At 43.5% G+C, this 25739-nt stretch overlaps 2 protein-coding genes across 2 annotated transcripts in view; both read right to left on the bottom strand.

The window, feature by feature from the left end:
* Nucleotides 1-25739, bottom strand: part of Neto (Neuropilin and tolloid-like) — a 316873-nt gene that overhangs the window by 175531 nt on the left and 115603 nt on the right. The gene's annotated exons all lie outside the window — the stretch shown is intronic.
* Nucleotides 5929-8757, bottom strand: LOC135713271 (uncharacterized). The gene has a single exon (XM_065236358.1). The coding sequence runs from the start codon at nucleotides 8755-8757 to the stop codon at nucleotides 5929-5931; it is 2829 nt and encodes a 942-aa protein (XP_065092430.1).

Raw genomic sequence — 25739 nt, forward strand, 5'->3', positions numbered from 1 at the left:
GACATCAACTAGAACTCTCGATTCGCCAAGCGCGAGGCCTTCCATGTCGACCCCGACCAGGGATGTTCCGGATTCTTCCGATGAGCCTCTGGCGGCAGTTGACGTGGACTGCTCGCATCTCCGGGCAAGTACCATTACATATGGCTCACCTAAAAAGCAGTCAAATCCCAATTTCTTCTCCACCAATCCAGGTCCCAGTGAAAATGCCGTGCCACCTAAGCAAAACGGAGACATCTTTATCAAAAACGACGAAGCCTGTTCAAGCTCTTTCAGTCCGTCCTACGGACACCCTCGACGAGAGGAGGATGATCGTGTAGTAACGTCCCCCCTCCCAACACTGGGAGTGGATGTTCGGGGAGACAGGAATGGAGTAAGCCACGAGTGCCTTGCATCTCTTCAATCCGCCCGGAAACCAGTCGAATTGAACTACAACAGCAGCAACGCCCGGAAAGAAAAACAACGCAAGCCATCAAGCAGTCCAGTTCGACCAAAGTCACCGGCTGCAACACTTCTATCACCGCAATCTTTACCTCAAAAAAGAGAACGCACGGTCGTCTTCCCAGTCTTCTGACGACACTGTGGCTTCCAACAACAAAGGACACAATATTCCACCCTCCTTTGCAATGCAGTGGAACATATGTGGCCTTCGTTCACACCAAAGTGAGCTGCAGATCCTGACCACGAAACATGAACCTATCGTTATCTGCCTGCAAGAAACGAACGCTGATCATCACAGACTATCCACTGGATTCTTGGGAAATAGGTACCAGCTTCTGTCAATGCTCAGTCCATGGCAGACAAGGCGCTGGTTTGGCTATCAAGAGCGGAACTCCTTTTCATCAGCTTCCAATACAAACCAACATCCAGGCAATTGCCGTTCAACTATACGCTCCGACTAAGATAACAGTCGTATCGGTCTATCTGCCACCTAAAGACAAAAACTCTGCAAGATTATTTCGTGAATTGCTGGTCGAACTCCCGAAACCTGTACTGCTATTGGGTGATCTAAACGCACACCACACAGCTTGGGGTAGTAGGTTATGCCCATCAGCTTCAGAGGCGAGAAGAAGAGGTGAACAAATTTTAGATCTAGTGGTACAACACGACATGCTCGTGCTCAACGATGGTTCTCATACTCGGATACATCCCACCACCGGGACCTCTCAAGCTCTCGACGTCTCCGTTTGTTCCACATCGATAGCTGCCAAATTCAACTGGAGGATCCTACCGGACTGCTCCGATAGTGACCATCTCCCAATTTTAATTGACATCTACGGTGTCTCAGATGAACCGAAGCATCGAGCAAGGTGGATCTACGATAAAGCTGACTGGGACCTGTATGAAAATCTCACTAGCAGAACTCTGCGTCCGGGACAACCTATGACAGTGGAGGAATTCTCAACCAGGATCATTTCGGCGGCAGAAGCTAGCATCCCACAAACTACTGGGAAGAACGGACCGAAGGCTGTAGTATGGTGGAATACAGAGGTCAAAACAGCAATAAAGGAAAGGCGTAAACGACTTCGTGCTCTTCGTCGGCTGAGCCCTGATGATCCACGAAAAATTACTGCATTGAAGCAATTTCAGGAAGCTCGATCAACATGCCGTAAAATCATCAGCGACGCGAAACAAAAAAGTTGGGAGAACTTTGTTGAAAGCATAAATCCAAACAGCTCAGCTAGCCAAGTTTGGAGCAACATTAATAGACTTAATGGTAAAAGAAAAAACAACACAATCACACTTAATCTTCCAACGGGCACGACCAACGACGGCCAAAAAGTAGCGGACGCACTGGCCGATGAATACCAAAGGAAATCATCTGATGCCAACTACCCTGAAAAATTCCAGAAGAAGCATAAAGCAGACGCTCGTACTTTCGTCAAAACCCAGCGTTCAAACCTACACAAACCCTACAACGTAGATTTTTCGATGGAAGAACTGATGTGGGCTCTTGATCGTAAAGCAGGCTCCTCAACTGGTGCTGACAACATAAGCTACCTTCTGCTGCAACGGATACCATTCTCTGCCAAAACTGCCCTGTTAGAGCTCCTAAATAAGGTTTGGGACAATGGCACGTTCCCGAAGCAGTGGAAGCTAGGTACAGTAATACCCATACCAAAGCCTGATGCGGACCGTAGCAAAACAGAGGGCTACAGACCGATAACTCTTCTAAGCTGTTTCGGTAAACTGTTTGAAAGAATGGTGAACCGCCGCCTGATCACTGAACTGGAAGCTACGAAAAAACTGGATCCACGCCAACACGCATTCCGTGCTGGAAAAGGTGTCGACACTCATCTAGCCAAGCTAGAAACTCTCATCAGTCTCGGTAACGATGAACACGTGGAAATAGTTTCCCTAGACATATCGAAAGCCTACGACACGACATGGAGATCCGGTATTCTTCGCACCCTAGCAGATTGGAAAATATCTGGACGAATGATAAACATTATTTCTAGCTTCCTTTCTGATAGGTACTTCCAAGTGGCTGCTAACGGAACCACTTCAAGCCTCAGAAAAGCGGAAAATGGGGTTCCGCAAGGATCCATACTGTCCGTGACCTTGTTTCTGGTCGCCATGCAACCAATTTTCAATAAAATGCCACCTGACGTCGATATTCTGCTGTATGCCGACGATGTCATTCTTATAGTGAAGGGAAAAAATCACGGAACAATTCGTCAATCCCTGAGGAAAGGTGTCAACGCCGCTACGGATTGGGCTTTCAGCGTTGGTTTCTCTATCTCCCCAACCAAATCCAAGCTGTTACACGCCTGTCACCTACAGCATCGAAAACGAGGTCGGGCCATCAATATAAATAGCACCCCAATTCCACGGGTGAGAAAAATGAAAATTCTTGGAGTCCTGGTGGACGCAAAGTTCAACTTCATACAACACCTGAACTCGCGTTGGTTGTGTCCAAACTGTTCTTTGGCTTAGGGCTCACTAGCATTAACATTGAAGATACGGTACGAATCCTTGGACCCACATATAATGATGTAGTGCGCCAAGCATCTGGTGCGTTTACAACCAGCCCAATCATCTCTATCATGGCTGAGGCCGGATGTCTTCCCTTCCGACTAGCACTCATACAACGTCTTTCGCAATTAGCAGTACGACTCGTTGAAAAAAACCCAAGTACAATCGACTATCCAGTTGTAAAACGAGCTAAAGAACTTCTGCAAGAATCTGCAGGATTCTCCCTTCCGAAGGTAAGCAGCATTCTAAGAGTCACTGATAGACATTGGCACACACCAACTCCACAAATCGACAATCATCTGAGAAGCACTATCAGAGCGGGAACAAACAAGGAAATCGTAATACCAAAGTTCTTAGAGTTCATCGCTGATCGCTACCACTCACACACACAAGTTTTCACTGATGGCTCTAAAGATGGAAACTCCACTGGTGCTGGAGTGGTTATAAGTAGCGATCAATTCAGTTACTGTTTACCAGGTATTTGCAGCGTCTTCTCTGCAGAAGCCTTTGCCCTTAACGCTGCTGTATCAAAGTTGCATAATCAGCAAAACACAATCGTACTGACGGATTCTGCTAGTTGTCTCGATGCCCTACGGAGTGGTCGATCTAAACATCCATGGATCCAATCTGTCGAAAAATCCGTAGAAGGCCGAAACGTCACATTCAGTTGGATTCCAGGGCACTCCGACATTACCGGAAACGAAGAAGCAGACAACCTTGCTAAACAAGGACGAAATGAAGCTGAACTCGACATCCCAATACCATCTCAAGACGTCATACATGCTATCAAAAGGAACATTTGGGCTGCCTGGGAATCCGAATGGTACCACAGCCAAGCTCAACTGAGGCAAATCAAACACACACCAGGGAAGTATCCGGATCGCAAATGTGCTTCCGAACAACGCATCTTAACACGGACTCGAATAGGACACACTCGACTCACCCACTCGCATTTGCTGAACAAGAACCCTCCACCAATATGCAGATGTTGCGGAGTGCAACTATCAATACAGCATATATTAGTCGACTGCAGGGAATATGCTCAAACACGAATCGCTTGCGGGATCAATGGATCATTAGCTGAAATATTGGCGTACAACTCACGGAAAGAGGCAGCAGTTCTACAATTTTTCAAAGATAGCAACCTATATAATGAAATCTAATCTTATTAATTGCCATGAGGAATTTGTTATGTAATATCTTTTTACCCGACACGAATGCCACGATGATGGTAAAGTGTCGTTAATAAATAATAATAATAATAATAACTTCTCGACGTAGCAGGCAATTGTTGATTTTGTCCTTTTCGAGCTCATCATTGAACAAGGCACGTAGCTGGCGTAACTCCTTGAATGCACCAACGAAATTTGTTCCGTTGTCCGAGAATATTTTCCGCACCATGCCCCGTCGATTCACAAACCGGTCTAGTGCGGCCAGGAATGCCTCCGATGTTAGGTCTGACACAAGTTCAAGGTGAACCGCCTTCAATACTAAGCACACAAATAAAGCGATGTATGCCTTCACGACCTTTGTCTTACGTTTACCTTCCTTCACGAAAACTGGCCCAGCGTAGTCGACGCCAGTCAGTTCGAATGGTGCGGCGATGTTCACTCGGGATTCAGGAAGATTTCCCATTAGTGGTCGGATCATCCTTGGCTTCATACGGAAACATCTCATGCAATTATGGATTACCTTGCGGATGGTTGAACGGGGGTTGATGAGCCAAAATCTCTGACGAATTGCTGCCAATACTCCGGACTGGCCTTCGTGGAGTCGTTCTTCGTGAATTTTCTTGATAAGCAACTCCGTTACTCGGTGTTTTGGTGGAAGCATCAGTTGATGTCTATGAATGATTGCAATGCGGCCAGACGCCTTAGAATTTCACCACGTTGGACACACTGGATCTCCTCATGTAGTTCGTTTTGTTGAAGAACACGGATGATGTAACTTGTCGCCTTATGCATGTCCTGCACGGTCAATCGTCCACAGGAATCTCGCTTATCCTTAGGAGTTCGCACACGGCGAACGAGGCGTGCTATGTGAGCGTAAACACGCTGCAGCTTGTAGAATGAATCGAACCGTTCAAAGCTAGTATCGAGTTTCTTCACTATCGGGTTTGCGATGACCACAGTTTTTAGTTCAGGAATCAGGTCGGCGGGAATCTCTTCTATCGGCTCCATCCTATAGGTGACTTCACGAAGAAAAACTGGACCGTTCCACCACTGCTAACATTTGTTTAATAGGGTTGGTTTCATTCCTCGGGATACGATGTCCGCCGAGTTTTCATCCGTATTGACGTAGCTCCAACGGCAGTGTTTGGTCAGTTTGTTGATTTCAGCCACTCGGTTGCGAATGAAGACTTGCAGCCGATCCAAAGGTTTCTTTATCCAAGCCAAGGCTATTTGACTATCGGACCACAATCTGATTTCCGCGGATCTCCAGTTTTAACGTCGGGATCACCTTATCCACCAGCTTGGCTAACAGTTGAGCGGCGCACAACTCTAGTCGAGGGATGGTCAACTCACGAAGAGGAGCTACCTTTGATTTGCTGCATAAAAGATTAGACACTGCTGATCCGTCTTTACGAATGCGGCGAAGGTAAACACATGCGCCATACGCATATTTGGAGGCATCAGCGAAACCATGAATCTCCATTGTTTCTGTATCAGGAACCACAACGCATCTTGGAATCTTGACATTGTTGAGGTGGCTCAATGATGTCTGGAACTCTGTCCATCGCTGGAGTAATTCACCTTCCATAGGTTCATCCCATCCAAGGTCGGTAGCCCACAGGCACTGCATGATCATCTTTGCTTCGACGATCACTGGTGACACTTATCCCAATGGGTCAAATAACTTCGCTATTTGGGATAGGACACGCCGCTTCGTTGGTTTGTCTTCGTTATCCGTTGGTTCAGACGACTTGAAGAACAGGAACAGGTCTTTCTTTGGATCTCACAGAAGTCCCAAAGCCTTGATTACTTCATTTCCGCTGGAGTCCTGAATGGGCACTAGGGTCTCTCGATTTCCATCAGGAATTCCTTCAAGCACATCTTCTGAGTTGGAACACCACTTTCGAATTGGAAATCCTCCTTTCAGCATCAACTCCTCCAAATCACGACGTAACTTCTTGGTTGACTCAATTGAATCCGAACCAGACAGAATGTCGTCCATATAGGAATCATTCAGGATAACTTCGGCCGCTTCTGGATAATCCTCACTCTCGTTACGGGCTAGCTGGATAAGTGATCTCACAGCGAGAAACGACGCCGCTGATGTACCGTAGGTAACGGTCAATAACTCCAAGACCTTCAGTGCTTCCGACAGGTGTCCTCGCCAGAAGATTCTCTGGTACCGAGTCTGGGAGGGATCAACGAGAATTTGTCGGTACATTTTGGATACGTCTACGGTGAAAACGTAGGTATGGGTTCGAAAACGTAGTACGATGCTGAACAGGTCACTTTGGCTGCTGGTTCCGGTCATAAGTACGTCATTCAGGGACAGTTCACTCGCTTTGGCTGTTGCGTCAAACACAACACGAAACTTTGTGCTGCTACTGGATGGCTTGAAGATACAGTGATGCGGCAGATAGTACGATTGTAGACCAGGAGGATCTTCTTCCTCCCTCACTTCACGGCAGTGATCCAACGATTGGTATTCGTCGATGAACTCCGCATACTGAGCCTTCAGGTCAGGATCTCGCGCCAATCTTTTCTCCAACAACAGGAATCGTTTCAACGTCAGGGATCTGGAACTTTTCAACTGGTCCACTGATTCACGGAATGGCAGCTGGACAACAAATCGTCCATCTTCATTACGACGATAAGTCCGTTGAAAGTGTTCTTCGAAACGTTCTTCTTCACTCGTCATCATTGCTGGTTCAGCGATTTCCTCTTGGTCGAAAAACCGCTGCAAGCATGCTTCCAATCCATCGGTCACAGCACGGTTGACACATACTGAAGAATCTTCTTGCATTTCCTCGTACGAGTCAGCCACGACCCATTCGAACTGCGTTTCGTACAAGGTAGGCAGGTGATCGGCAAGTTTGATTTGGCCTTGCTTCAGAATGTTGAAGAAATGTTCGGCACCAACCAGCATTTCCACTTCTCGTGGACGGTTGAATGAAGCATCGGCCAACAGTACACTGGATGGAATATGCCAGGAATCCACTCTAACATTTGCCGACGGAATGGTGCCAGTCACCTTCGGTGTGACGAGACAATCAACATTGGCAGTGAAGTTGCTGTAGTTGGATGTCATTCTCACCACCGTTTGATGGCGTATCTGGGAACGCGTACCTCCTACGCCGACAACAGGAACATTAGCTGGGAATTTCGGCAGGTTTAATTTCTTCACCACATACTCCGACAACAAATTGATCTGTGATTCAGAATCCAGCAATGCTCGAACCTGGTGAGTGTGGCCTCCTTTAGAACGCAGAATGACCATCGCTGTCATTAGGAACACCTGCTTGCTTGGTGAACGAAACACGCTGGAACAGGAAGCATTCACAGGCTGCTCCGCCACTGCTGGTACTGGCTCTACTTCGGCTGGCTTAGGCGGCTCACTCGTTCTTACTTCAGGTTTCTCCCGTTGCTCGAAATGAACTAGAGTGTGGTGCTTTTTCGAACACTTTCCGCAGCTTGGACACGCTGCACTACGGTGGCCCTTCCTCAGGCAATTGAAGCACAGATTCATCGCTTTCAGCTTGTCTTGACGCTGGTCTACGGTCATCCTTTGAAAAGTCGAGCATTTGAAATTCTGGTGCTGGCCGGAACAAAAGTCGCACGCATATTCCGATGTTGCTATTGCAGCATGCGACGGTGTCTTAGATGCTGCGGTAGGAGTAGTGGTTTCACATCGTTCCAGAATCACGCACCGCTGCTTCAGGAATGCGATCATCTGCTCATACTCAGGAAGCTCGGACTGGTTGATTGAAGCTTCCCAGAGTTCACAAGTCTGGTCGTCTAAGGCACGTGTCAGTAGTGTCACCACAAACAACTGAGACATTCCGGTTAAACGCTGGTTGAGCTTAACGAGATTGTCGACGTGACGGGTGCATTCATCTACCAGGTTGCGCAGATCCTTTGATGATTTCTTGAGAACCTTTTGCATATTCAGGAGGCCAAGGATGTGTGACTCGATGATCAATCGCTGGTTTCCAAATCGTTCTTCCAGGATCTCCCATGCTCGTGCATAATTGTTGGTTTGCAGTGTCTCCAAGTCGATCACACCTGCAGCATCTGCATTCAGCGAATTTTTCAAATGATACAGCTTTACAGCGTCGGAATCGTTTGATCGCTGCATCATGTCCTGAAACATGGCCTTGAAGCGTGGCCATGCTTCATAACGACCGTCGAAGGTTGGTAGAGGAGTACGGTAAGACTGGGTGTGAATGATGACAGGTTGACTTGAAGCCTGGTTCGCTCTTGCTGATGTCGAAGGCACTGGCACGGGCAGGGTTGCTCTGTTCTTCATCTCAATCATCTCGATCATCGTCTCTATCATGACCAAGGTTTCATTGTAGAGGGCTTCGAATGCAATATACCTTTCTTCCTGAGCATCGACGTTCTCCTCTTCCACAGAGGCGCTGATGGCATCGTGAAGCTCGTTGTATTCTTGATAAATCACTTGCAAGTTCTTGGAGTAAACCCGCAATAAGGGAAGCGGTAGCCTCTTGTTCGCAGTTTCTGCTGCAGTCAGGGAATTGAAGATCCGTGTGACCTTCACCTTTACTTGGCCACGCTTCTGGATCAACACCTTCACATTTTTCGAATTTTCCATTTTCCGGGGTGGGGTGCGAGGTAACATCTCCTCACACGCGAAGGTTTCCGGTTACTCGGAAGGAATACTTCACACTTCGCAGGTTTTCTTGACACGGTTCACGTTCGGTTCAACTTCCATGGAGTTCTGCAAAGTCTTGAACTTTCGTACTTCGCTGAGATTTATTTTTGGAATTGTAGTACTTTTCTGAAACACTGAATCACAAAATGTCTCTGAAGATCTGCAAAATTCCTTGCAGTTCTACAGATTTCTCTAAATATCTGTTCTGTAAAGTTGTCTGAAGCTCCGTAGTTTTATTCTCAAGATCTACGAAAACAAAACCTTGAGGCTCAATACATTTCTGCCAGCTTGTCTGAAGTTTTGTAAATTCCTCTGTAGGCTCTCATCTTATTTGAAAATAGTTGAGCTTCCTTGAAGGTTTAAATTTTCTTCTCAAAATCTACAAAATTCCCTGACGTTCTGCAAGTTTCACTGAAGATCCATTAAACTCTCTGACATTCTTAAAATGCATCAGAAAATCTGCACTCTTTCTCAGTGATGCAAAATATCATGACACTCACGTGACACTCGTCTTCGCATCATCCGACTATCGCTTACAGATCGTTTTGTCACGCAGTGAGAGTTAGAGCCATGGCAAACAACAATCACCAGTAATGGTCGCTGCCCACAAGCAAATCGTTACACTCGCTGCTGATAATGAAAAGCACAACGAAAACAGTGAAGACTTCTGCAGTACGATCATGAGAAAAAGCGAAACGACAGAAGAAAATGAAAACAATGCCTACGCATTCCAAGTTCGTCTCGGCAGGCGCGAGTGTGTGAGTTACAAACAAAGCAGGCAACATGAAACGGAAGCTGTTGGGCTCACTCACCAACCAACTCACATAAGCAAGCAAAAAACGAGCACAGATGAGTGTCGTGATTGTCAGGAATGACCAGATCGGTGATGGATCACAACAGAAGACGAGATTCACCAGTTGCTTTTTACTTCTTTCGTCAACTTGATGGATGGTCATGGAAAAGGCTTTGACGAACACATTGATAGGAACGTACAAAGCGTTACTACCATCAGCTGTTTGATGATGGTGATTGTGATAGGTCGCAAGTTTGCTCTTTCTTGCAGGTCTAAACATGTATCTGAAGATCTATGACTATTTTTGTGATTTTTCCAAAGTTCTGTTACGTTGTTCAGAAAATCTACGATTTTTTCTGATGTTCAATAAATTTTCAGTAGATTTCCAAACTTCTGTGAAATTCTTTACATTTCACTGTAGATTCTTGGTCTTTTCTGAAGGTCTGCGAAGTTCCCTGAATATTTACCAAATTTTCCCTTTTAGTTTTACAAATTGATCTGAAAATATTTAAGCTTGCTTGAAGTGTTGATAATTTCTTTGTGATTTTTTTTTTCTAAATTTCTGCAAGTTTCTTTTAATTTCTGTTAAATTGTTTGAAATTGTGTAGGTCTGTTCTCAAGATCTACGAACTACCCTGAAGCTCAAAAAATTTCTCAGTAGGTCTCCAAATCTCTCTGAAGTTCTAAGAAATGCTTAGTAGGCTCTCAGACCTGCTGTCTGGCATGCTTATTCTTATATAATACATACATACTTCGTATTATATAAACATTGTTTTGTTGACGGCCAAACACACTGGAAAATAAAAATTAGTCAAATTATACACATCGACTAGTGAAATCGGTTTTCCTTGCTGCTGGATGTGATCAAAACACAAATCAAATCCTTGAAATTTTAGAAGAAACAAATCTATATTTTCATTTCACTTGCGGCTATTTAGCTGAATGAGTCGAATGAAAATTAACCACAAACCTATTACGTTCGACAAATCAAACGTCAAATCTAATCATCATGCCGAAAAAGTGTTAACGCATTCGAACATTGCATCCGAAAAAAATTTCGGACGGTCAGCTCAAATGAGACTAACAAATCAGATAGTCTTAACGTACCTTTAGTGTCATAAGTGCACTTTTACACACTGAAAATATATTTTCGTTATTTCTCTGAAAACCGTTTCGTAAAAATGAATGAACATTCGTTTTACCTGTCATCTGGCGCAATGCTAATATTACGCCTCATTCGTATAATATGCAAATTCAACTTCGTACAATCAAGCCAACAACTGCTCTTCTTGTCTCCTCTAGTGCTGATTGTTGCTTCTTGAAATATTGTCGGTCTGACGAATACATGCAAGCTAACACAATAAATCAAATTACTGGTTACGGTAGTTTTATGTTCCGTACAGTGGAAAAAAAATACATGCAACCAGCAAAAAAAAAGCAAACGAAATCGAATTACCGTTCTATGAGTGCTTCTTATTAGCCTCTAGCCTCTAGCCTCTAGCCTCTAGCCTCTAACCTTACCTATTACTCTTACAGATAGAGCGAAGGATAAAACACGGATCCGTTTATCGCAAAGTTCATGATAAGAGTCCGATCTGAAGCCTTTCTTTGTTAATTCCTTCCAATGATGACGTTACTTTTATCCAGAGATGCCAGATTTACAGACATGTCTGTGAATTTACAGACTTTTATTATTTTCACAGACATTTTTATCATTACAGACATTTACATACTTTTTAGTTTTTTTTTACAGATAATTACAGATTTTTGTAATTAAAAGACAATTTTAAAAATGATTTGGTTAAACTGATCTTTAACCAAATAACACTTGCGATACATTTTGCAACAGGCATTAGAAATTAGTGCGTTTTCAAATTCACCACACGAACTCTATAGATGGTCATAGTTATACACGCTATTTCAAATCTACCCAAATTTGGGTAGAATCCACCCAGAGCGGTCAAAACTGAACCTACCCGAAAAAGGGGTAAACTATGTTCGGAGTGACAAGTTGATAAATGAACAAAGTCGATCGGATTTATGTCGATGGTGTCCATTTGTCAACTTGTCACGCCCAACATAGTTTTCCCATTTTTGGGTGGATTAAGTTTGGACCAATCTGGGTGGATTGTACCCAAATTTGGGTAGTTTTGAAATAGTGTGTAGACCTGGCAATATACACAGAAAAACAAAACTACCCACCCCTTGGGTTTTTTAAACTCAAATTTGAGTTATTTGACCTCTGCCCGTTTCATTTCCTCTCGCTATTGTTGTCAAAAATAGAACGAAAGATTCGACTCAACCGTCTAGTTCCGTACAAGAAGCCAAAATTGAGTAATATGCGATATACCCAAATTTGAGTTAATTGAACTTAATTTTGGGTAGAAAAAATTGAAAATAACTTAGCGATGGGTAATTTTTTTTGCCGTCCTTAAATGCAAACTACTTTGAGCCGGTTTACCCAAATTTGGCTTATCGTACGGAACATGGGAGATGAGTGAAAAGAACTTAATTTTGGGTTGTTTTGAATTTCTGTGTACTGTCATGTTGTATCCAACACGAACATTTTGCATATGATTTGACGGTTTGTTTGAATACGTCAGCTCTAAAGAGCCTGAATTTATGAAGAGGCCACATCTTATCCATTTGGCAGGTCTTCTAATCGATTGGAATAACTTTTCCTAAGACTTTGCCAGATAATCGATTATTCCTATTTTGACAAGTCGCCTCTTTATAAATTCAGGCTCTTTACCCGCATAAACGTGAACCATAAATTGACTTTACCGAAAATGGTTAAACATTGTTTATAATCCCTGATTAACTTTAACTAAAATGGTTGTGGAACTTTACATGAATTTTTGTGTGATAAAGTTTTAACCTTATGTAGGGGAAATGGCTCTAATGTTGGCCTATGGATCTAAGATTGGGCCCATCGCTAAAAACCTAATGTTTTCAATTCTATCTTGATTAACGCGTCATTGGGACGGTACTAATGGATATTTTTGGTCGCCATTGAAAATTTAATGGATTGCTGAATTTATGAATGGGGCCAAATTAGGGGCATTTGGGCAGACATTACATCCATTTTCCCTATTATGGTTTTTTGGAAGTGGACCTTACAAATAATGGGTTGTTAAGAACCATTACCATTCTAAATTCTTGTTTTCTCCGGAAAGAGAACAATATTGGAACCTTTTAAACTATGGTTTGAGAACTTTAATGGTAATAGTTATAGTAGTCCGTACGGTCCATGAATGGTTTTGTAACATCGATCACTTTATGTGGAATTTATCGCGAATTGGTTGCCTGTAAATTAATGATTACCAATTCACGATTTATTTCACGTCAAGTGAACCGATAATACAAAACCATCCGTGGACCTTACTGACTACCATAACCATTGCCATTAAAGTTCTCAAATTATAAGTAAAAAGATTCTAATATAGTTCTCTTGAATCCTAATGAATGTGGGCGTCTTAGTGGAATACCTGTATAATGAGAGAGAGAAGGATTAGTAATTTCCATTTAATTCCACTACCTTATTTGCTTATCCTTGACAGATACGCGTATTTCGTCTACAATGTGCAGACTTCTTCAGTGTCTTGTACTTGACAGCAAGTATTAGTACAAAACACTGAACAAGTCTGCACATTGTAGACGAAATACGCGTATCGGTCAAGGATAAGCAAATAAGTTAGTGGAATTAAATGGAAATTACTAATCCTTCTCTCTCTCTCATCATAGTTGAATGGTAATGTATTATGTAATGGTTCTTAACAACCCATTATTTGTAAGGTCCACTTCCAAACAACCATAATACATAAGGTTAAAACTATATCACACAAACGTTCATGTAAAGTTCCATAACCATTTCAGTTAAAGTTTAGGAGGGATTATAAACAATTTATAACCATTATCGGTAAGGTCAAGTGATGGTCCGCGTTTATGCGGGTAGTCAACTCACGTTGGCCGGCCTATAACTTGACTGTCTATAGTCACTGTCACTGAAAAAGTAAATGAAACGGACAGTGTGTTTTCATCCTATCCCATCTTTTTATTTGAGAACACCCACCCACGGTTGCAGTTTTAGCAATCGATGGAAACTAACAATTTTAACTTGACTCGCTACTTGACTAGCCTATTGGTCCCAAGCAAATCGATTAACGTACCCCATTCTAGTCGAAATTCTAGTACTGCACTATGTTTGTTATGATACGCTATGAAAATTTAACAGATAATTTGAGGGGTTCGTGGATTTTCCTATTTTTCGAGGGGTGCATCGATTAGCTTGGGACCGAAGAGAGTACCTGTATGGTTTTAGCACAGACAAACAGACAAAACCTTTGCAAGTTGTTCACAGAACGAGCATTTACGGTCAATTTAAAAGTATCGTAGTTGGTAGTACCACCATAGAGGTAACTCTAGGACCAGAAGGTCATGAAGAAACGTGCTCAACTTTTTGGCTCAGCTCTGGTCCTATCTTCGGTCCCAAGCTAATCGATGCACCCCTGCACATAGAAAAATCCACGAACCCCTCATTTTATCTGTCAAACTTTCATAGCGAATCAAAACATTTCTACTAGAATGGGGTACGTTAATTGATTTGCTTGGGACCAATAGGCTATTCAAGTGAGCCAATTTAAAATCGTTAGTTTCCACCGGTTGATACCCCCACCTGTTGCGCGCATAGTCAATTACCTTGTGTTTGACGTTTACCCACTACCGCCATCTGTTCAGCGTACTACCAACAACAGTGTACTCAACAGATGGCGGTAATGTTTTATGTTTATGTTTATTTTATGTTTTATGTTACAACACATGTGTTCAATGTGTTGTGTCTTTTTGTCCGTGATTTTAGTGTTGAACGAAGCCGAGGGGGACGATGTAGAAAAGATTGTGTTTAGCTGTGGCTAGCTGCACGCACGCTGAGTATATAGAATGAAGATTTATGTCGATTTTGAAGATTTCCTGCAAAAAGATGAAGCGCGATGCAAGTAGATGCGAGAAATGAAAGATGATTTTTCGAAGATTGATTCGCTAGTGTGAGATTTTTTGAGCATCTAGAATTGAGATTAAGATGTGTCGCCCCCCTCGAACGAAGCAGCCACTTTCGCCGTTTTGTACCTGAATAAGAGTCGTAAAAATGTGGAAAAAATCGAGAAAAATCAAACGGGACCCGAGAAGAAACCCGCTAACGAACTTTTTCAAAGGATCTGGAAAGCTACACTCTTAGAAATAACTAATTTTACACGTGACGGAATCTATCTTTGATATAAAAGATGAGACGTAAACATATATGTCATGTAAAATTAAATGCTCCAAAACTGAAAAGTTTGTTGCTCGATGAAAAGTACGTTTGAGTAAGCTATATTCGTGTCTGTTATGACTCAAATTTATGTCAAAATTGACGCTCGTATGTGTCACTCTCAGAGCACCTAAATTTACCTGGTTTTTTTTTCTAAGTGTGTATAAGTTATGTTTGTTTCATTTCTGAGTCTCAGTATTATCAACAATCAATACGAAACTATCGATTTTAAATTGGCTCACTACTTGACTAGCCTATTGATCCCAAGCAAATCGATTAACCTACCCCATTCTAGTCTAAATTCTAGCACTACACTATGTTTGTTTTCATTTGCCATGAAAATTTGACAGATAAAATGAGGGGTTCGTGGATTTTCCTATGTTTCGAGGGGTGAATCGATTAGCTTGAGACCGAAGAGAGTACCAGAGCTGAGCCAAAAAGTTGAGCGGTTTTCTTCGGGACGTACTAGTCTTAGAGTTACCTCTATGGTATTATATTTGTGTAGGCACTGCTGGTCCAAATCGTTCCGATGCTTCATCCATAACCGCTGGTCAGAATCAATCCGTCGATGATCCGAGTCGATCCACCGCTCCTTCCTGTTTCAGTCGATACGCACGTTTTCTCTTCCATAAATAAATTTCAATTAAGTTTTATGGAACATCAATATAAATACTTGCACTATGTATGTGACATTTTGACAATCTCCATAGTGAAAGGCCGATGAACGCCACCGCCGCCACTGATTGGTGGTGGTCCAAGGGGTAGGTCACTCCGCACACCAATCTTGGGTCAACATTTTTCTCAGTGTGCCGCAAAAGTACCGTTGGTGTGCCGGCAGTGCCGGCAGTGCCGGGCATTGAGCAAGCTGTGATTTTTCAAAAAATAGTATGGTATATTTGGCAACCCAGTACTTCTGACAGCTTGAATGTTTAGGTTTGCAATCGCAACGGCCCCGCAAATGTCGAATATCGTGCTCCATAAGGATTCCTTTTACCGACGAATAAAACGTCTCTACGCCAGCTGAAAGGAATCAGATTTTTCCCATGATGATGCGCTGTAGAAGGTGGATTGCATTCTGACGGTGGTCGGCGTAGACGAGGAAACCATCTACAGCAAATCAATCTCATTGAATACCTGGCTGAACGGCGCCGGTGGTGTAGTGGTAAGCGTGATTACCTCTCACCCCAGCAGGCCTGGGTTCAATCCCAGTCGGCGCCGCCGGGATGTTCTGAGACATAACATCTCTGATCACGCCTTCCTTTGGATGGGAAGTAAAGCCGTTGGTCCCCGGTTCATGAGTTGATGGGTCGATAGGTAGGGTCCAGGTGTGGGAGCTGCCTTCCTGGCACGTCGGTAGCATTGGTGCTCAGCACGGAAAACAAGATCGACGGAAAAAACAAACCAAAGGGAAAAAAAATACCTGGCTGCAGATGGAGAAGGACGGTGAGGAGGGCATTCCGTCGGTGAAGCTGTTGGTTCGGAAAAAAACAACGACAAAGCAAGGCCAATTATGAAAAGCTGCTGGAGGTGATTAAGGGATCCAAGGAAGATAAAACGTTGGGCCTCTTTTCCAAGCAAAACTTTCCGGGTGAATTCTGTAAATCGTGGCGAGCCTTCATCAAGGACAAGAGCTTCAACACGATGGACTTCAGCGTCCCAATCGCGTACATCATGCCCTCCAAGGAGGACTCCGAAGTTATCACCATCAGACGGTAGACGTATTCAACAAGTACCTCAAGGATCACACCATGGAGATTATGGATGCTGATAAGAAAGTAAAACATGCCAAACTGTCAGAGGGTGTGGATATCAACTAGTTGGACATGTGCTACCCGGCGATTATCCAGTCGAGTGGCAATTACAGAAGCTTGAAGTTCAGTGCATTCAGCGACAAGAACTATCTGCACTTCGGATCGATCATCTGTATTCTGGGTGCGCTTAACAAGTCCAACAACTCCAAAGTCGTCCGAACGTTGCTGGTCAATCCGACGGAAGCGATTCAGAAGCACTACACTTTACTGCTCAATCTGGGAGAGGAACTGCTGAAGGTGATGATTCCGCGCAAGAAGCTCTCGGAGGTTTTCGACGTCGGAATGGTTTATGCCAAGAAGAAGGATCTCAAATTAAGACGTTCGGTTTTACCATCGGATTACCGGGAGAATTCGATCGTAGTACCTGAACAAGTGAAATTCAGTTTAAAACTAGTAAGTTGAAGCAATAAAAATTCCGTGTGATTGTGCCGTGAAAATTAGTTCGATATTATTCAAATGAGTTTGGTTTGGTAGACGACAAATTGACCGACAACTTTTAACTAATTAACTTTTATTTTTGTTACAAAAATCGAAAACCATTTATTTCATCTCGCATAAGATGACACGTATTCGAAAATAAAACTACTCTTTTACTTAATTCATATTAAAACCGCATTAAAACTTCAAATTTACATACGTCTCATCGGTGGTAAGGCCACAGTTGTTACCCATCGTTGCCCCAGGAGTTGGGCCAGGAGCTCTTGTTTAGCCAGGAATTGAGTTTTCCGTATCCAATCGCCACCACTGCATGATCCAATCCATCCAAATTGTTCTTGCATTCCGGTTCGTAGTACACTCCATTTTTGGTACTAGCTGAAAGACTTGTGACCGGCATCGATAGCATACGACAGCCCTCGGAAGCCAAGATTTCGAATTTAAATGTGAACCGAGAAGTGAATTGCTGGTCTGAGTCTGATTCAATTAGAGTGTTTTTCTGAAATACACAGTCAAACAACACGTAATGTTGTGAACAAGTTCAATGACGGCTGTTCAGCAGTGCTTCTATTTTATTTAATGAACAATCCAATGCCTACGAGATTGTGCCGTAGGTGTGCCGATGGATGTGCCCAAGCTATGCCATATCTACTTTCGGTAAACTGTGCTGAGTGACTTATCCTTTGTGGTGGTCGCATGGTGACAGATACGCAGGTAAATTTAATATATTTTTGACAAATCGGTAAACAAGCCATTTAAGAAAACATAGAAACTGGTTGATTACAGTTTGTGACTCGAAGAGTCAACTGGATATTGTGTTATTTGAATAGCGTAGTTTCATAAATAAAGAATATTGAATGTAAACTTCCAGTAAAGTTTTTTGTTGAATGAATGAATAATGAAGATTAATTCAGAATTACGGTGTTTGAAAAAAACCAGATCAAGGTTTTTGTAGTCTCAGGCATAAAAAAAATCAAATTACAGGGAATTGTGATAGGGTTACGGTATGTAATGTGGGTCTAGTCCTTTCATTCGGCCTATCACGCAAATAAATAATTAATTAAGGAATATTACACAAAAAATAAGGAAAATATTGATCACTGATGGTTGATAAATGTGTACCACACACAAATCAATTTATATCACAACATTTCAATACATTTTCAGCTCTCGTAAGTAATAAAACTGGTTGAGAATATCACAATGTTCGGAGTTTTTAGCCGCCATGACTTATAAGGTTAAGATGGGAAGGTTGACTGACGATCATCAAATGGCCTGATTATGGCATTTATTGATTGGAATTACCTGATAATACACACTAGACGTAAAACTTACAGTTGCTGTTTGAATATTTTATGTTTATTTTAATTGTTTAACAACGTTTTCACAAGTAAAACATGGACCCAACTTTAGGGACACATTTCTTTTCTATGTTCCTAACTATGGCCCATGAAATTCATTTGACAGCATATAGCAATAAGAGTAACGTCAACAATGTTGTTTTGCATTTGGATGATAAGGAACGAACAGGAAGGGAGATTTTTTCTGCCAAACCTGTATAATGAACATCACAATGTTCTGATTTAGATATTCTGCGGTCAAAAGACGATAAGCGAAATTTTTAATTTTTAATTTTTAAATTGAGTGATTTAATGTAGTTTTCGTAAAATTTTCTCTAAGAAATGTTTTGAGGAATGAAGAGCATTAAGTTAACAGTGATAGTGATAAAAAAAAATACATCAGAAAACGTTACCAAGAGCGTTTTTTTGAGGATCAAACAAGATAGGACGAAGTTGCATCCATAAATAGACCCAATTTGGGGACAATAGACCCATATTACATACATTTCCCTCGTGAGTTATTGTCTTAAAAAAAGTAAGTTTTTCAACTTTTCGTGGTTTCTGATAGCAAACGACATGATAAGCATATCTAAGCATACCATTTAGCAGTAGAATATCGTTTGCAGGTAAATTCATTGATGAGTTATGATTAAAAACGTAATCGATGGCTGCATATTAGACCGAGGTTAGGGACGTATACCCTATTTAGTTCATTAAAGAAATTTTCAGTGGGAACCAGATTCGTATCTCTCAACTGAAACTTAATGTTTTGAATTTTCAGACTGTAGGAAAGATTCAATTCACTTAAAAAATCAAGATTGTAAGATTTCGAGATTTTTAAAATAGACAAATTATTTAGTAAGCAAACTTTAGTATTTTTTTTAAAGATTCTAAACTTTGAACAAACTTCTTCTGAACTATTAATGAATTCAATGGAGATTTACGTAAATCCTCACTGGGACCATAATAAAAAAATGATTTGTTTACAGATTTGCTAAGCAGTTGATCTGGTTTCCTTGAAAGCTTCAACTCCTCCCAGTCCTCTGCCGATCTCTGGAGCAAGGTTAATGCTCTCAGCGGTAAACGGCACTAGACGCCATTACGTGTACAAGCTAACGGAGTTACCATCTCCGAACCGGCAGCCGTCGCCGAAGAACTCGGAGGGTATTTCGCAGAAATTTCGGCCATCTCCGGTAACTATAGCCACTTTCAGTGGTTGGCAAAGCCTACCCGTACATCAGTCGCTGAGTTCGACAACCTCGAGATCAACGAGCCTTTCTCCTGGGAGGAACTCCAGCACGCACTAAGCCGCAGCAACGGCAAATCTGCGGGGCCTGACGATCTCGGGAATCCACTTTTAAAAAAAAGCTGCCTCTTGAGGGCAAGTGTTGCATGCTTGAGATGCTCAACCAACTCTGGGTCTCGGATACCTACCTGACGCTGTGGCAAACGAAAAAGACAGGGGCACATCTAAGTTCCAGCCGATCGCTCTCACATCCTGCATGGCCAAGGTATTCGAACGGATGGTGAACCGTCGACTCAAGATGTTCCTAGAGGCCAACAGCTTGCTCGACCACCGACAACATACCTTTCGACAAGGTTTCGGTACGTCCACGTACTTTGCCACTCTGGGGGACGTCCTCAAGGAAGCTAACGACCAGGAACACCACGTTGAAATCATCTCATTGGACATCTCAAGGCCGTCAACCGGACGTGGACGCCAGCCTTCGTGGAAAAAATTACAAACTGGGGCTTGAAGGGACATATGATGTATTTCATACGAAACTTCTTGACCGACCGGTCATTCCGTGTATTGGTGGGGAACACGCGGTCGAAAAGTTTCAGGGAGGAGACCGGAGTCCCTCAAGGCTCCGTTATCGCAGTCCCGTTGTTTCTGGTGGCAATGAACGGGGTATTTGACAGCATTTACATATTTGTGGCAACCGGTCCCACACAGATCCGAACCCTACGGCAAGCGCAAGCAGCAGTCTCTACCGTCGTCAAATGGACCGACTTGACAGCTGTCCGCCAGGAAGAGCATCCGATGCCACGTATGTCCATCTCATCACCCAGTCAATAGCACCCCAATTACGATCAACGACCAAGCCATTCCAACCAGGAAAACAGTTCGCGTCCTCGGCGTACTGATCGACCGAACGCTCTCCTTCGACCAGCATTTCCAACAGGTCAGAAAGGACTGCCGCAGTAGACTCAACCTCGTTAAAACGATCTCTCGGCCTCACCGATCCAACAACCGTGATGTTCGGTTCCGGGTGGCGCGAGCCATCATCAACAGTAGGTTGCTTTACGGGACGGAAATTACTTGTATCGCCTCCGAGCATCATATCTGGTCTCCTGCCATCCACTCCAGCAGACGCCGCATGCATCGAAGCGGGTCTTCTTTCTTTCCGGTTCTGCTTAAACGCAAATACTGCCACAAAAGTCACCGCCTTTTCCGCCAAGACCTCCGAAAACAATCTTTCTCCTCGACGAGGGGAACAGAGTCCTCCGCACGGCCGCCCACATCGACCTCCCCCCAGTGGCCATAGTCCATTGGCATGGAGAGAAAAGTTGGCACTCTTCACGAATCCAATTGGACAATCGGATCAAGAACCGCTTCAAAGCAGGGGACGCATCCGTGATTCTGCGTAGATTGGTCACCGAGCTACTTAGGTCCAACTATGCCGACCACGTACACCGGTACACCGACGACTCCCGATCGATGTACGGAGTAGGTATCGGGATTTTCGGAGATGGTATTGCTGAAAGCAGCAATCTTCCTCCACAGTGCTCGGTTTTATCGGCCGAGGCTGCAGCGATCTTCTGTGCCGCTCCGCCGCCAGCCAACAAACCGATACTTATCTTAACCGACTCACACAGCGTCGTTCAAGCGATCAGCTGAACACCGTGTACACTTGGATTCCCGGACACTACGGAGTGCCAGGTAACGAGTCTGCTGATCACCTTGCCGGAGCCGGGACATCGGATCCCAGACTCACCGACAAGGTACCCCTACAGGACGTCAGATGGTGAATCATGCGGACCATTCGAGCGGCATAGAAGGCCGAGTGGTTCCGCAACAGAACTGTCTTCATCAGCAAAGTCAAAGGGTCAACTGGAGCATGGATCGACCTGGACAACCTGAGGGATCAACGCGCAATTTCGCGGCTTGGGACCGGGCACACCAAACTCTACTATAACTATGGTGGCCAGCCGTTCCGCAGAAGCTGCAACATCTGCGGGGTACCCTACACCGTCGAACACATCCTGTGCAACTGCCCGGAGTCGGGAGTCGCTCTGCCAAACTTTCGGCATCAGGGGTCTGCTCGGGAATGATACTCCGGCCTCGGCAGCACTAGTAACCTTCTTAAAAGAAGCCAAAAGCTACCACTAGGTGTAGCAAGAATTTCTTTCGGCCGTCTGGACCTCTCAGCTGGACGGATTTCCCCTATTGGACCCATGCCAGCTGAGCTCTGTTTTGTTCGGATTATTCATTTGTAGCTTGTTCTAAATCATTTTGTTTTCTGTTGTTCCTCTGCTTCACTATTTTATATATTTTTATTTTTTCCATATACGTTGAAGAGTCAGCAACCGAAGTTATTTACACGATGTTAATATACCATGTATTTAGCGGTAACTCACTCTGAGGCCTCTCATTTCTCCGGAGATGAACTGGCCATAGGCTAAAAATCTCCTCAATCAAGAATTAAAAAAAAAAAGTTTACAGATTTGTGTCAGCCAGAAAGAAATTTAAAATAATACTGTTTATATTTAATTGTAGCTTGTTTAACAAACTTTTACTTATTTCGACCTGCATATGCATAAAAAGCGAATTACTGCCGCTTCTCTCAATTTCTATATTGGGATTCTTATAACTTTCTTCCAGAGGAACAGCGCCATCTCTGCGGAAAATGGCTTGACTGTATGATGCATTGAGTCCATTGAGTAGAGGAAGTTTGTTGAATAGAATTTATTATTCGAGTATTTTGAATTGACAGGGAACCCTGTCAAATTTACTCAAGTGGATGTGTGCCACTTTGGCTCGTAACGATTCATATATGCCCTATGTGTTAGAGGGAAAAATAAAATAAAACGAGTTTCTTTAAATATACTCACTTCAAAAACCAGTGGCTCTCGTGATTATGAAAATGAGCTGACTTTACGCCACACACGATTGTTTATATACCTGGAATGAAAAGACAAGAATTTTCGAAGATTAGTTATTTTTATAGTTGTATGATCCTAGTCAATGCAAAACAAACACAGGTGAAATTTAATCATTTACCGATTAAAACCACAGTGTAACCGGATTTGATCCGTTGTGGAATGTGGCTGTTGAATTTATTGTCTGACTGTCATATATTCCCCGCAACTTAGCAATCCCGCATGCTTTGTGTGCTGTAGGACAAAGAAAGGTATTTTTTCTGTAAATGCATTAGCTGGCACCAAGGGTTTCCTGGGTCTTGAGCTTATATTCTAACTGACATTTAGTAGAATCTGGTGGAATCATCTCGTTGCAGTAAGCCAGCATACATGCGATGCTGAAAATCCAAACGTAAACGTCCAATGATAAAATGATTATACAATTAACTACCGGCTCGATAATGACATTTCCCAAGTTATGCTAATCCGTATAGCACTGACTGGAATCCTAAAATCCGACGTACGCAATCTACGGCAACCCTGTCCAACCCAAGCAGTAATATGACCGTCACAAAAACAAAGGCAGAAGAATGTGACATGCAAGCGTCATCAAATAATCGTAAAAAAGAAAACTTTAGGTTACCACCATCATCATCATCATCATCATCATCATCCGTGAGCCACCCATGGCAAAACAGCCCCAGATCAGGGCCAAAGGATGGCCCTTGAAAAAAAAAAAAAAACAAAAAGGCAAGCATGGAGTACCAACGATAATGTGCTCCATCTACCCAGTGCTGGTGTCTAATCTGTGTGCATGAATTTTGACCCCTTCCCGAGGGGTCTTCGATGGGATTAATAAGATTATAAACGGAAAATGTGACGCTTATTGGCCCGAACGAGTTGGGTCCCGGAGAAATGATTTAATTATCATCATGATTTGCATGTATGGCTCCATCGGTGCGGAGCATCAGGCTTTGGATTCCAAGGCAAGCCATCGATCAGAGCTATATCTGCCGGGGAGACACATTCTCGTCGAATTCTTGTGTGTGAATTTCTGAAGGTTCAAAAAAAAAAAAGATCGTTTCGAGAAGCACACAACATTACCATCACAATCAAGGATCCCTTTTTTTTTTCCTCCGGTGCGTCAGGCGTCGTTCGGCACCTTCATAATAATCACACATTCACGTTCATTCGTTACGAGTCTTAATACCGCACCACCACCGCCAACCGCATGGCAACCAGCAGGGGGAGCCTACTGCGAGGACCTGATGGAAATGGCTTTTTTGGCATATCATCATCTCGTCATTGACAGGCATTCGACGTCGCCACCCGCACACTCACACACACCGAAAACGACCCACCCGCACACTGCAATGAAGATGTGGTCCCTAGCGGATTGACTGCGGGACTTACGATGAAGAGCAAGGAACGGTTTGCGGTTTCCTCGGAACGGGACAACCAACTCGGAAAGCCGCAAAAATTGTATGTTTGAGAACGAGAGCCCTTTTTTGCCGCAACAACCAGTCAGTCCTTTCAATTCGGTACCGGGAAAATCTCCGGCGAATTGAGTCCTTTTGAGCCTCACTCTGCCTTTCCAGCGATAATGGTGTGCACGGCTAGACATTTTGCGGTTAAGGTGAAATTAAATGTTCGTTATGGGCATCGATTTAACGGGTCTCCAAATTATTTATTTACATCGATGCGATGGAGGGTTACCATGTGATGGTCGTTATCAATATCCGATTAACACGTTTTCGGCTTCCGGGAAGGTTATTTTTTTATGGATTTCGGTTACCCGGCTGTGATTGGATATTAATTCGAAAGTTATGGTCGGCTTATCGATTGTCCGGGGGGTGGAGCATGGTGGTGAACCATGCGTCTCCATTGCGTTTGCTGTTGTAACCAATGCCGACCATTTTGACCGAAGTTGGAACTTTGTCTTGCTGGAAATACGTGCGATCGATTGGAGAAAAAATACACATTCTAACTTGCTCGATGGATAAGTCAAAGCAGGCTTGTGAATTGCACCACAGCAACGCACAGTTGAGCTGCTAAGATTGAAATCGAAATCAACGATTTCTGTCAATTTGTATGTGTCCATGGCTTTAAATACTCAGAAAGTTTGCATTTTTATGAATATCGAAAATACACTTTTTCCAATATTTCAGTTTTAACCATGGCTCAAACACCGACACCGACCGATGATGTCTACAACATCGATATCACCCTTAACGAACTCCTGTGGGCCCTCGACAAAGGGCGCGGTGCTTCGACAGGTCCCGACTTAATTGGGTATCCGTTACTCCAACGTATGCCACTGTCCGTGAAAATGACGCTTCTTGAGCTTCTTAACAGAATCTGGGACGAGGGTGTGTTTCCCGTTAGCTGGCGGAATGCTGTCGTCGTCCCCATTCCAAAAATGCACTGCCACGACTGCGGACCTGATGCCTTCCATCCAATATCGCTCACTAGTTGCATGGCGAAGCTGTTCGAGCGGATTCTCAATCGTCGATTGACCACCGAGCTAGAGTCGAGTGGACGTCTTGACAAACGTCAGCACGCCTTTCGTGGCCGCGGCACTCACACCTATTTTGCCGAGTTGGAAAGATCGCTGCCAACACACGACGAACACTGCCTGATAGCCTCCTTGGAGCTGTCGAAGGCATACGATACCGCCTGGCGACACGAAGCTCTGCGCACACTAAAATCATGGCGATTACGTGGCCGGATGATGAATATGCTGCAAAGCTTTCTTTCGGAAATGATGTTCCAGGAGTCTGTAGGAAGGTATATGTCTCGCAAACACCAGTTGGAAAATGGAGTACCCAGGGGTTCTGTTCTATCAGTGACTCTATTTCTCGTTGCGATGCAGCCTCTCTTTCGAGTAATACCAAGAGGAGTCGACACTCTTTTGTACACGTATGACATTCTCCTCGTCATACGAGGGGCAAAAAGTGAAGGACTACATCGCAAACTACAAGCCGCCGTCAAAGCTGTCGACAAGTGGACGAAAAGCGTTGGATTCAGCATATCAGCAACAAAGTCCTACATTTTTTATTGCAGTCCAAATGCACTTCGAGAACCTGGACGTAACA

The sequence above is a fragment of the Ochlerotatus camptorhynchus genome, unplaced genomic scaffold, assembly GCF_037179485.1.
Source record: "Ochlerotatus camptorhynchus isolate MF236.1 unplaced genomic scaffold, CSIRO-AGI_Acam_v1.1 ptg000550l, whole genome shotgun sequence".
NCBI lineage: Eukaryota > Metazoa > Arthropoda > Insecta > Diptera > Culicidae > Ochlerotatus > Ochlerotatus camptorhynchus.

Coding starts and splice junctions, on each gene's coding strand:
- LOC135713271 (XM_065236358.1), bottom strand. CDS start 8,757: ATGGAAAATTCGAAAAATGTGAAGGTGTTGATCCAGAAGCGTGGCCAA.